Genomic DNA, 13,878 nt, shown 5'->3' on the forward strand with positions numbered 1-13,878 from the left:
ATTAGAGGAGGGAAAGGGGAGAGACAGGAATGAGAAAGTACAGAGAGATTGATGCTGGAAAGGGGGTCAGCAGAGAAATGAGAGAGGGATAAAGATGCTAGATCTGGTGTAGGAGAGATGAAAATGAAGAAAGCAGTGAAGCTGAAATGAATGATGTAAAAAAGAAAGAGGAGGCACAGGCTGGATGGAAAGGGGAGAGGGGCATAGAAAAAGTCAGATACATATGGAAGGGGGAGAGGCCAGACAGTGGATGGAACGGGCAGACGCTGGAAGGAAGAGTGGAAAGAAGATGAAAGCAGAGACCACAAAAGGTAGAAAAAAAATAATTTTATTTCTATTTTGTCATTACAATATATCAGATTTGAAATATATATCATGCTAGAGACATAACTGGGGACTGCAAAGCCTAACAGTATTCCTGTCATGTGTGACTACAGTATTCTGTTAGCATGATATTTCTGTGTAGCATTCTGTAATAATTTGGCTTGTTCAGTTTTCTTGATAGTAGAGGGGATATATGTGAAGGGAAGGGGAGGGGAGATAGGGATTTTGTTGGTCCTTGCTCTGAATATTTATATTTATAAAATGACAATTGCATAGAATATTGGTTCTTTTTATACTTTAATAAAATACGTTCAATATAAAATCATAACTGAGGCTTGTGTAGATGGGATCAAATGGTTTGTGGGGACCGAGCTTGCGGAGACGGGGCGGAAATGTGGTTTTTTATTTCGGTCTTAGTAGTTTGCCGGTCCACAAAATAATTATTTCTGCTGGTCCACGGGTGTAAAAAGGTTGAAGAACACTGCTCTAGGAAATCTTTTATTGTTACATATAAACTGTAGGAAACATATCAGAATTCAATCAACAGGGATAAATAGCTCAAAATTCTGACTTAATCCTTCAAATTAAAAAAGTTACAACCCAAAATCATCTCCAGGAAGACTGCTGATTTTTGGGCTAAAAAAATATGACCATGTTACTCCATTTTACCGACAGTTGCATTGGTTGCCATTCGAGGCTAGGATATTGTTCAAGTTCAGTTGTATCTCTTTTAAAGTGTTGTTTGATATGGCGCCTTTTTATTTACCTTCATGCTTTGAACAATATAAACCTAATAGGATTACCTGAGGGCAATATTTATTTGTCCTTCCGACTATCAAACCCTGTCGTTACAAGACATTTTTCGATAGATTGCTCGATTTTCAGGCAGGTAAAATGAATATATGGTTATGTACTATTATTTTTCAGGCACACTCATATATGTCTTTTAGGAAACTACTAAAAACTGATTTATTTGACAAATTTACAAACTGACGTTTCAGAATTGATAGGTAAATGTATATTGATTTTATAGCCAGCACATTTTATTGATCCTAATGTATTTTAGCAAATTGCATTTTATTAATTGATTGTATAATTTTTAATGTATGTGAACCGCCTAGAATTATGTAGTAGGGCGGTATAGAAAAATAAAATTATTATTTTTATTATTATTATTACTTAGCACACTCAGGGCAGACCTACTGTAATGCACGACAATAAAATCTGAGAGTCCACCTTGTAGTGACCCACAACTTAGAGCTAAAAAAACAGAGAAACACTGCAAAGACCCTACAGTCACTACACCATGAGATGAATTAATGAAAGATATTCCATGCTCCGCCGATATTGGCCTTCAAACAGCCATTTGATCTGAAACATGAATTGTGAAAAGCAACTTCCTACCAGCAGCTCAAAAAAGAAGAGAATTGCACAGTCCCTGCAATATACATTGCTACAAACTGTTCCATCACATATCACTGGACCCCACATTCATCAATATGGGGAAAAAAATTCAACATGAAAGCATCTTATTCATGCTTCTCTTTTAATGTTGTATATATAATATACAACGAGGGAGTCGTGAAGACAAGATGTCGAGAGATCAGCCAAGGGTGTGTAGTTCAAAAAATCACTTTATTGATGAGTATGCCGCAATGGCTCAAAAACTCGACACTGGCAGTGTTTCGGCGTCCGTGCCTTGAATGTGACACAGTGCATACGTGCACTCGGGTAGACGCACCCTGGTGTTGGTAAAAGCGAAACAGATATGAAATGGGAAAGGTTAACATAATTTCAGTCAGCTGGTGACAAGGCATCTTGACTCTAGACTATTAATATTATCTGTTCTTTAAATATTGGCGTTCTTTTCCTTTTTAAACTGTTGTAAACTGCACTGATGTTTTAATGAAGATCAGTATATACTTTGTTGTATGATACAGTACTTTTTGGCATGTCAATGAGGGCTAAGAGCTTTTACTTATCATGACAGGAGTTGCCATACAACAGATTACGAGTAATTGGAAGAATTGGAATAGACTGAATTATAGTTTCTGGTGGAATTCTCTATGTCATATATATAAAATGGAAAGGGTAATAGCTACACAGCAGGGGTATTTAAAAAATTTCAAGATGTTTGGGAGCCTTTAATAAATTATTGTAATGAGTAACAATTTATTGTAATGAGTGGATGTTTGGGGGTTTTCCCCCTTTAATTGTGTATGTTCAAGGATGGGGAGAGGGGTAGATTTTGGCCTTTGTATAATTATAAGGAATGCTAAGAAGGAATTTATTATATGTTTTTATGTGATTTAAGAATTGTTATGGAATGGGAGGGAGAGGAGGAGATAAGTTTTAAGATGAATTATTGAAGAATTTTAAGTGTTATATTTAAGTTAAAATGCCACACTTATTATAAGTTTTAAAAATGAATAAAGATTTTTTATAAAAAAGAAGATCGGTATATAATTTTAATAAACATAAACATTCTACAAATGGCTGACTGACAACTGCGCCTAGGTGCCATTTATAAAATCAAGCTAAGCACCAGTGTGCTTTGCATAAGTTAGATGCACCCATTTTAGGCCAGCTAAAACCAGGCCCAGATCCCTGCACCTAACTTTTGCATGCATCAGGGACGCGGCAGAGGAAATTAGGCCAGTAGAAGACCCGAAGCAGCATGTTTACTGTGCCTGGGACACTGCTGGAGCTGCAAGGTTTGTCAGCCGTCTAGCGGTGGGAGGGTCGGCTGGGAGGGTCAACGGGGGTTTCTGGTGTGCCGGGTAGGGTCGGCACGGGGGAAGGGGTTAAAAACATGCTGCTCAGGGGGATGGGAGGCAGGTAGGCAGACTGGCATTGAGGGTGGGGTGGGGAGGTTTCAATGGAAGGGGGGATGGGAGGCAGGGAGACAGGCTGGCATCGGAGGGGGGTGGAGGGTTTCAATGGAAACATGCTGCTCATGGGGATGGGAGGCAGGCAGGCAGGCTGGCATCAGGGGGTGGGTGGGGGGGTTTAATGGAAACATGCTGCTCAGGGGGATGGAAGGCAGGCAGGCAGACTGGCATCGGGGGTGAGGTGGGGGCTTCAATAGAAGGGGGGATGGGAGGCAGGCAGGCAGGCTGGCATCGGGGTGGGGGTGGGACAAACTCTGGAAGATAATGATGGGGACATAAGAAGGAGGCACTGGGGGCACTAAGGACGTAGAAAGGGGCACTGAGGGCACTAAGGACATATGATGCACTGAAGGCACTAAGCAGGACAGAGGCACTGGGGGCACTAAGGACACGGGAAGGAGGCACTGGTGGCACTAAGGACATAGGAAGGAGGCACTGGGGGCATTAAGGACACAGTACGCAGGCACTGGGGCACTAAGGACACAGTACAGAGGCACTGGGGGCACTAAGGACATGGCAAGAAGGCACTGGGGGCATTATGGACACAGGAAGGAGGTAATGGGGACACTAAGGACATAGGAAGGGGTACTAAGGACATGGGAAGGAGGCACTAGGGACACTGCACATAGGAAGGGGCACTAAGGACATAGGAAGGAGGCACTGAGGGCACTAAGGACATAGGGAGATACACAGACAGAAAAAATGACAGACAGGCAGCATGCAAGAAGAGAGAGACAAAGAAAAAAAACCCAGACAGACAGAAATCTACTCTAGCACCCGTTAATGTAACAGGCTTAAAGACTAGTAATCTATAACAGTGTGCCAAACTTTTAGGCATATCCAAGATCTGCCCATGCCTCTCCCCTGGCCAAACCACCTTTTTAAATTTGCGAATTAGTGGTGGTGCATACCTTTTATGAGTTTTCTAAATTGTGTGCATAACTTTTAATTAGTGTAAATTAGCATCAATTATGAGGTGTTAATTGCCAATTATCAGCATTGATTAGGTTTGTTAAACAATTAAGTTCTGCACGCTGATTTACACCATATACAGAATTGGGGGGAATTCTATAATGGCAATTACACACTTAACTGTCATTATAAAATACTAGTGTAAGTCGGCATTTACATGCCAACATTTAGGTGCAACCCCTTACACCATGCCAATAGAAGGAGTAAATGCTCCTATTTGTGTGTGTAAATGAACATATAGAATTTTAAAAGATTGCTGAAACGGCATCTTTTTGGCCAGGTGAAATACAGGGTATGAGACTGTGTGGTTAATGAGGAAGAGATGATGACAGTACGGTGCTGGTTGCCTATGTATTTTATTGTTTGTATTTTGGCTTTGTTTTGTGGGTGTATTTATTGTCGATCTTATATGTATTTTTGTATGTTAGCTTGTAATCCGCCCTGGGTAAGGGTGGGATATAAATAAATAAACCAAACCAAACCAAACATTGCTCTATAAAGGTAGAGTGTAAGTGCCTGACCCTCCCCCTGCAATTGTGCATAATAGAAATTCTTCACTCACATCATAGAATAGTGACCAAGGAATCCTTTTCGTAAGCTGTGGCAAAGAGTGGCCCCCTTGTGCAGGCTATTTTTTCTGCAGCCATAAAACAGCCATTTTTCTATTTCTGGTATTAATGGCCATGAGCTAATGTTGGAGAAACCAACACTCACTGGGGAAGTGAATCTAAGATAATAATACCCTTAGCGCACATGAGCACTTAAATTTTTGTGGCTCCATGCATCCGTCGCTCTGTGGTCGGCAGAGAAATGTTGCATATGTTGCAACTGCTGCCACTCCGTGGTTGCACAGCCTTTTCCTCTGCCTCCACTCTCCCCTCTGGGTGAATTTCCGGGTTGAGGATGATGATTTGTTAGAGGCTGGTGGCACTGCCACAGAGGGGTTGGGATGGGCTGGGGGGGGGGGGGGGCGGTCAAAGGAAGGGGAGCGGGGTGCAGGCAGGGAACGGGAGAGCGGGAAGGAAAGAGACAGACAAGACAGCGGCCAAGGAGAGAGAGAGAGAGAGAGAGAGAAAGAGAAAGAGAGAAAGAGATAGAAAGACAGACAGCGGCCAAAGAGAGAGAGAGACAGAAAGATATCAGGCAGCGGCCAAGGAAAGAGAGAGAGAGAAAGAGACAGAAAGGCACATAAACACCGGCCAAGGAAAGAGAGAGAGAAAGAGACAGAAACATACACAGACAGCAGCCAAGGAGAGAAAGAGATAGAAAGACAGACAGACAGTGGCCAAGGAGATAGAGAGACAGACAGCGGCCAATGAGAGAGAGAGAGAAAGAGACAGAAAGGCACATAAACAGTGGCCAAGGAGAAAGAGCGAGAAAGAGGCAGAAACATACACAGACAGCGGCCAAGGAGAGAGAGAGAGAAAAAAAGAGACAGAAAGACAGACACACAGTGGCCAGTGAGAGAGAGAAAGAGACAGAAAGGCACATAAACAGCGGCCATGGAGAAAGAGAGACAAAGAGACAGAAACATACACAAAGCGGCCAAGGAGAGAGAGAGCGGCCAAGGAGAGAGAGAGAGAGACAAAGAAAGAGACAGAAAGACAGACAGACACACAGCTGCCAACGAGAAAGAGAGAAAGAGACAGAAAGACAGACAGACACACAGACAGCAGCCAAGGAGAGAGACAGACAGACAGCGACCAAGGAGAGAGAGAAAGAGCGAGAGAGACAGAAAGACAGACAGACACACAGAAAGACAGACAGCGGCCAAGGAGAGACGGAGAGACAGAAAGACAGGCAGACAGCAGCCAAGGAAAGAGAGAGACAGAAAGACACACAGACAGTGGTCAAGGAGAGACACAGAAAGAAAGAAAGACAGACAGACAGCGGCCAAAGAGAGAGAGAGAGAGAGAGAGAGAAAGAGATAGAAAGAAAGACAGCAGCCAATGAGAGAGAGAGACAAAGAAAGACAGACAGACACATCTATTCTAGCACCCGTTAATATAACGGGCTTAAAAACTAGTTACTAAATAATCACCAAGGAAAAGTTGAAACTAGGTAACAAAATAAACAGTTCCTGCTTGTCAAAGAGTTATATATATTGTATCATCTTCATAAGTGCTCAGAAAAAAAGGGTTTTAAAGAGACCAAACTTTAGGCCTCAGCCCCAGCTGTGTATTTCTCTCCTTTTTTCAATCCCAGCACTTTTTGTAACTTCATATTATAAATAAATAAATACATTTTATTTCTTATATACCGCTATACCAGAAGTTCGAAGCGATTTACAACAGAAATACATACAGTCAGTGTTTGAGGCACAAGATAGAACATTCGATCTAATATACAATAACAGTTGAAAGAGTACATCAGTTAAGTCTGAAATCTAAGAGATGGAACAGTGGCGTGATTAAGATGTGGACAGTAGTTGGGAATAGATAATGAGTTAGGTAAGGCATTAATTGAGATTTAGAACTTATCAAACAGACGTGTCTTCAGTAATTTTCTAAAGTCAATATAGGAAATGGCCTCAAGTATGGGTTTACCAAGCCATGTATTCATTTTAGCTGCCTGGAATGATAACATTCTATCAAAAAACTTCTTATATTGACATGATTTTAGAGAGGGATAGTTAAATGGATTCATTCTACAGTATTAGTGAGCACATAGAAAAAAATAAGCTGATGAGAACAAGCCAGCATGGTTTCTGTACTGGAAGATCCTGCCAAACAAACCTACTGCACTTCTTCGAGGGGATAAGCGGACATTTGGACAAAGGTGACCCCATAGATATAGTATACCTAGACTTCCAGAAAGCCTTCGACAAGGTACCTCATGAGCGCCTTCTAAGGAAACTGTGGAACCACGGGGTGGAAGGGGACATACACAGATGGATCAAAAACTGGTTGGCAAACAGGAAACAGAGGGTAGGAGTAAAGGGACACTATTCTGACTGGAAAGGGGTCACAAGTGGCGTCCCACAAGGGTCAGTGCTGGGACCGCTGCTATTCAATATATTTATTAATGACTTGGAAACAGGGACAAAGTGTGAAGTTATAAAATTTGCGGATGACACAAAACTCTCCGGTAAGGTTAGATCTGTAGAAGAATGTAAAAAACTCCAAAGGGATCTGGACAAACTGAGTGAGTGGGCAGATAAATGGCAGATGAGTTTTAATGTGGAGAAATGTAAAGTTATGCACATAGGGAAAGGTAACCTGATGTACAACTACAAGATGGGGGGGGATGACATTGGGAAAAGGCAACCTAGAAAAGGACTTGGGGGTTTTGGTGGATAAAACAATGAAACCGGCAGCACAATGCGCAGCGGCCTCAAAAAAGGCGAACAGAATGTTGGGCATTATCAAAAAAGGTATCACTACCAGAACCAAGGAAGTTATCCTCCCGCTGTACAGGGCAATGGTGCGACCGCATCTGGAGTACTGCGTCCAGTACTGGTCGCCGTACCTAAAGAAAGATATGGCGATACTCGAGAGGGTCCAGAGAAGAGCGACAAAAATGATAAAGGGCATGGAAAACCTCTCGTATGCTGAGAGGCTGGAGAAGTTGGGGCTCTTTACCCTAGAAAAGAGGAGACTTAGAGGGGATATGATAGAAACTTATAAGATCATGAAGGGTATAGTGAAGGTAGAGAGAGACAGATTTTTCAGACTGGCGGGGGCAACAAGAACTAGAGGACACTCAAAAAAATTGAAGAGAGATAGTTTTAGAACAAATGCTAGGAAGTTCTTCTTTACCCAGAGGGTGGTGGACACCTGGAATGCGCTTCCAGAGGGGGTGGTTGAGCAGAGTACGGTTTTGGGTTTCAAAAAGGGATTGGACGAATTCCTGAGGAGTAAGGGAATCCAGGGGTACAATTAGAGGGTTACTATACAAGACAAAATGCTCTTGAGTAATAGATCACTACAGGTCATTGACCTGGGGGGCCGCCGCGGGAGCGGACTGCTGGGCATGATGGACCTATGGTCTGACTCGGCAGAGGCCATGCTTATGTGCTTATGTGCTCTTAGAACAGTTCGGAATGAACTGAGAGGCGAGGTAAGCTGGTAGCATCCTGAAAACAGCTTTGTAGCTAATGCAAGCAAACTTGAAGATAACTCTAGATTCCATGGGTAACCAGTGGAGTTTCTGAAAGTAAGGGGTAATGTGTTCCCATTAATTATAAGCAAAACGTCAGCTGTTGACAAAGCATTTATCAAGATTTTTTTTTAAAAAGAAACTTATCGTATGCTGGACGAGGACTGGAGGCGGGTTTTGACGCGTTTCGCAACAAGGCTGCTTCAGAAAACCCGACATAGATTTTACATGTGCTGGTCTCGCTGTAAACTTGTGCTCTTCAGTGCCCTATGGACAGCTAATGTTTTGCTGATAATATGAAGTTACAAAAAGTGCTGTGATTGAAAAAAGAAGAGAAATAGACAGCTGGAGCTGGTGCCTACAGCCTGGTCTCTAAAACTCTTTTTTTCTGAGCACTTATGAAGATGATACGATATATATAACTCTTTGACAAGAAGGGACTGTTTATTTTGTTACCCTGAGCTAATGTTGCCATTAGCGCACAATCAAAATAAGAAAACCGGAATTGTACTAGAACAGCACTAATATAGTGAACAGAGGAGTTATAGATGATACTAGTTTGAGGCAGAAAAATGTATGCTGCAATAATATATATATGTATATAATACTAATATCAGTAATAATAAAAAATTTTGTAGTGAGAAGATCTCAATGTGGATTGGTCAGTCAAATGAACGGCAACCGTTCAATTCTCCAATCCGTGCGCGGGTGACAACCCAGCACACCACATCATCGTAGAATCTTACTCGTGTGTAGTGAATCAAAATAACAGTGCACAAAAACACTCGTGATAAATCATGCAAAATTATATAAAGTTGCAGTAACACATTAACTGACAGTTTTGGAAATAATCCTTCTTCAGGAATCTGTCCTAAATGAACTTCCAAATCTGGGCATTCTCTCTTGGAAGTTCATTTAGGACAGGTTCCTGAAGAAGGATTATTTCCGAAACTGAATCAGTTGAACCATCTTTGTTTCCTGGACCCCTTGTGAAACTCATTTGGGGAGTTCCTGCTTTTGCAGGCTGTCCATTTAAGTGAAGTCTTTTTGGATAGACTGTTATTCTACCTTTTTGTCAGTTAATGTGTTACTGCAACTTTATATAATTTTGTATGATTTATCACGAGTGTTTTTGTGTACTGTTATTTTGATTCACTACACACGAGTAAGATTTTATGATGATGTGGTGTGCTGGGTTGCCACCCACACACGGATTGAAGAATTGAACGGTTGCTGTTCATTTGACTGACCAATCCACATTGAGATCTTCTCACTACAAAATTTTTTTTATTATTACTGCTATTAGTGTTATATACATATATATATTGTTGCAGTATACATTTTTCTGCCTCAAGCTAGTATCACGTCATTAGCACACAGACATTAAAAAATATTACTACATGAGCTCTTACTATCCCCCATATTTTAGGCGGTAAGGGCTCACATGGTAATCCTGTGCCAATGTGGCTGTGCTGTTTGGCACAGGAACACCCAATTTCTGCCCTCTGAAGAACCCCTTCCTTAAAAGAAAACCCCCCAAATATTTTTAGCACTGGGATTAGCACCGACAGTTACCACACGATGCCTAAGCGCATTAAGCCATTGTATGCCTTACAGGAGAGGATGGAAGGGAAGGTATGATACAAATGTTCAAATATTTGAAAATGTTTGTCAGTTTATAGAACCTTTACAGAAAAAAAGGGAAGATGCAGGATTTGCATGAAATTAAATTGAAAGGAGATATACTTTAAGACAACATCAGGAAATCATTTTTCACAGAAAGGGAGTGGATGTTTTGAATGCCCTTCCAGTGGAGATGGTGGAGACAAAAACAGTGATGGAATTCAAAAAGGTAGGAGATAAACATAGACCCTCATTCTTTAATTTTGCATTCAAATTGACATGCCTTGTGCTTGATTTTGCACAGTAGGATTGCAGTTATGTGCATAAGTGCTGCCATTAATTAGGCCATAATTGATGTTAATTTGCACTTACACACATAATAGCACTAAGGGGCCATATTACTGAACTGCATTAGGCACTAGCGTGTAACTGACACAACTTAAAATAGGTCTTTCTAAATATATACAGTTCAGAGGAAAGTCCCAGATACAGAGATCCTATAGACAGAGCAAACACATTCTGTGTTCTGTATTCACTGTATAGTAGGAAGGTGTGAAAAAATAAAATCACATATAATCCAAGCTATCGACCAGAACACTGGAAGAGTATAAAATGGAGATAACACATAGTGCCTTATTGCTCCATGGTGGGTTTCTCTTAGGAGGACCTGTTCATTCTCTTTCTCATCCTCACCTGGAAGATTCTTTCCATTCGAATTCTTCACCGTCATGCTGCAGGGTGTCCATTTCTGTGAACAGGGTAGGGGTTGGAGCATCATCCTCCTCACCGAGGATGCACCGTAGGCGCTCGGCTGCAGGTGACACTAGAACAGAAGTTAAGGAGAAGTACGATGTTCTCTTCTCCCCCCTAGATGTTTATAAATCATTTTCTTCTATAACAATTGCATTTTTGATGTAACATCTCAGGTCTACTCTATTCTTTGTCTACATGGTCCTTTAAGGCAACAAAGTACCGAGTTATTTGGATTTGACTATATAACTGTTTACAATTGTAAAACACTATTTTGATTTTGAAAGTGTGTGCAGCAGAAATCCTTGGTCTGCTCATTAGGAAAAGAAACTCATTTATCAACTGACACTTACACCCCACATTTGTCAACAAAGTTCAGTGTAGCTTAAAATCAATCAATAAACCATACAATGCAAAAAAAAAAAAAAAATCCCCAAGTCTGTAAAAATTAACAACAAAGTTAAACATTGCATAGCAATGGGAAAAATTCTATAAACAGCATCCCAATTATAAGCGGTAGTAGGTGTCCTACCACTTTCTAACCAGCCAATTGTGACGCACGTTTTTTTTAAAACTTCCCGAGGCAGGCCACCTACATTGGAAGCGCCTCCAGAAGCCTAGGAAGGCGTGCATGCCTGCCTAAGCTCATCTAAGGCATGGTTTGGCCCAGAAGTAGCCTTAGGCGGCTGTATGCATCTCCCGAGGTCAACGGGAGATGCATACAATGTAGGCCAGCAAAATGCTGAGCTTATCGCGGCAAGGGATCTCCCTGCCATGATAAGTTTAGCGACTGCAGCAGCGGCCGCCCATCCCCCGCATACAATCGCAGCAGGAGGGATGTCCAGTCCCTCCTGCACAGCACCCCCTAATAATCATGGCAGGAGGGATGCCCATTCCCTCCTGCCCGACACCTCCTCCCCAATGATCGCGGCAGGAGGGATGCCCAGTCCCACCTGCCCGGCACCCCCCTAACGATCGTGGCAGGAGGGATGCCCAATCCCTCCTGCCAGAACCTCCCTACTCGCCTGTAGATCAACAGCAGGAGGGATGCCCAGTCCCTCCTGCCGCACAGCATCCCTCCCCCCCGCTGGACTGCCCCCACCCCAGGACCCCCTCCAACCCAACTGGACCACTCAACCCCACCAGGACCCCGCAATTCCCCAAGGACCCCATCTAACCTTTGCTTGATAGCCAGCTGGACAAATCCTCCCTCCGTCCATCCAGCCCGCCTTCATCTGAATGGCGGGATTGCCCCATCCTGGTGCTTTGTGGAATGCACCGGGAAGGGGCCAAAGGCCTGATTGACCCAGGCACTTAAGGCCCCGCCCTTAGGAGGGGCCTTAGGAACCTGGGACAACCAGAATCTTAGGTTGGCCCAGGTACCTAAGGGGTGGGGTGGGTGCCGAATGGGAGGGGGGCGGAGAGGAGGATAGGTACTGGCGCCCCCACCAAGAGAAATTTGAATCAACAGATAGGAGGTTGGAGGTTTATTAACCAATGAGGATTTTCCCTTTCAAGTTTGCTGGCAAAGTCTAACAACTGGCGGCAAACGGGGATCTGAGGTTTTTCCTTCTATTGTCCTGGGTAGCTGAAAATTGCTGGCTCTGGTATAAGAAAGTGATCATATTTTTTCACTTACATTAAGATTACATGAAACGCAAAAAGAGGAGTGAACAAAGAGAGAGAGTATTTTAGTAATTGGATTTAAATAGTGGAGTTCCCCAGAGGTCTGTGCTGGGACTGCTGCTTTTTAACATATTTATCAACGATCTAGAGATGGGAATAACTAGTGAGATAATTTAATTTTTCTGATGACACAAAGTTGTTCAAAGTTGTTAAATCACAAGAGGATTGTGAAAAATTGCAAGAGGACCTTATAAGACTGAAAGACAGGGCGTCATAAGAATAACCTTACTGGGTCAGACCAATGGTTCATCAAGCCCAGTAGCCCGTTCTCACTGTGGCCAATCCAGGTCACTAGTATCTGGCCAAAACACAAGGAGTAGCAACATTCCATACAGAATCTCAAAGAATAGCAAGATTCCGGAATCCCAGAGAGTATCAAGATTCTAGAATCTCAAGGAGTAGCAACATTCCATGCTACCAATCCAGAGCAAGCAGTGGCTTCCCCCGTGTCTTTCTCAATATCAGACTATGGACTTTTCCTCCAGGAAATTGTCCAAACCTTATCAAAAATAGCAGTGACGTTTAATGTGAGCAAGTGCAAAGTGATTCATGTGGGAAAGAGGAACCCAAACTATAGCTACGTAATGCAGGGTTCTGTGTTAAAAGTTACTGCCCAGGAAAAGGATCTAGGGCCTCCTTTTACGAGAGTGCCCTAGCGGTTTTAGCGCACACACTGGATTAGCACACACTGGAATCTACCATCATAAGAATATCCTTACTGGCGGTAGTGGCTAGCATGTGTGGCAATTTAGTGCACGCTATTCCGCACGTTAAGGCCCTAGCGCACCTTCATAAAAGGAACCCTAGGTGTCATTGTTAAGGATACGTTGAAGCCCTCAGCTCAATGTGTGGTGACTAAGAAAGCAAATAGAATGCTAGGAATTATCAGGAAAGGAATGGAAAACAAAGATGAAAATGTTATAATGCCCTTTTACCACTCTATGGTACAGCCACAACTTGAATACTGCGTGCAGTTCTGGCCGGCGTATCTCAAAAAAGATATAGCCGAATTAGAAAAGGTACAGAGAAGGGCAACGAAAATAATGAAAGGTTTGGGACAACTTCCCTATGAGGAGAGGCTACAGTGACTGGGGTTCTTCAGCTTAGAGAAGAGACGACTTAGGGGGTATATGAATAAGGTCTATAAAATACCGAGTGGAGTGGAAAGGATAGATGTGAATTGCTTGTTCACTCTTTCCAAAAGTATTAGGACTAGGGGGGCATACAATGAAGCTAATAAGTAGTAGATTTAAAACAAACAGGATAAAATATTTCTTCAGACAATATGTAATTAAACTCTGGAATTCGTTGCCGGAGAATGTGGTAAAATCAGTTAGCTTAGTGGGGTTTTTAAAAGGCTTGGATAATTTCCTAAAAGAGAAGTCCATAGGCCTTTATTGAGATGGCTTGGGGAAATCCACTGCTTATTCCTAGGATAAGCAGCATAAAATCTGTTTTGCTACTTGGGATCTAGCTAGGTACTTGGGATCTGGGTTGGCCACTGTTGGAAACAGGATACTGAGCTTGATGGACC

General features: G+C 42.5%; 1 protein-coding gene across 8 annotated transcripts in view; it reads right to left on the reverse strand.

Moving 5' to 3' along the window:
• Positions 1–13,878, reverse strand: part of SLC4A5 (solute carrier family 4 member 5) — a 132,871-nt gene that overhangs the window by 103,832 nt on the left and 15,161 nt on the right. For all 8 annotated transcript variants that reach the window (XR_004539902.1, XM_033948967.1, XM_033948965.1 and 5 more), the window contains exon 2: positions 10,602–10,731. Coding sequence is in view for 7 of the 8 variants with exons in the window: in XM_033948967.1 (XP_033804858.1) it covers positions 10,602–10,731 (130 nt within the window). In the remaining variant the exon portion in view is untranslated. The remainder of the gene's footprint in view (positions 1–10,601; positions 10,732–13,878) is intronic.

This window comes from Geotrypetes seraphini, chromosome 6 (genome assembly GCF_902459505.1).
Source record: "Geotrypetes seraphini chromosome 6, aGeoSer1.1, whole genome shotgun sequence".
Classification (NCBI taxonomy): domain Eukaryota; kingdom Metazoa; phylum Chordata; class Amphibia; order Gymnophiona; family Dermophiidae; genus Geotrypetes; species Geotrypetes seraphini.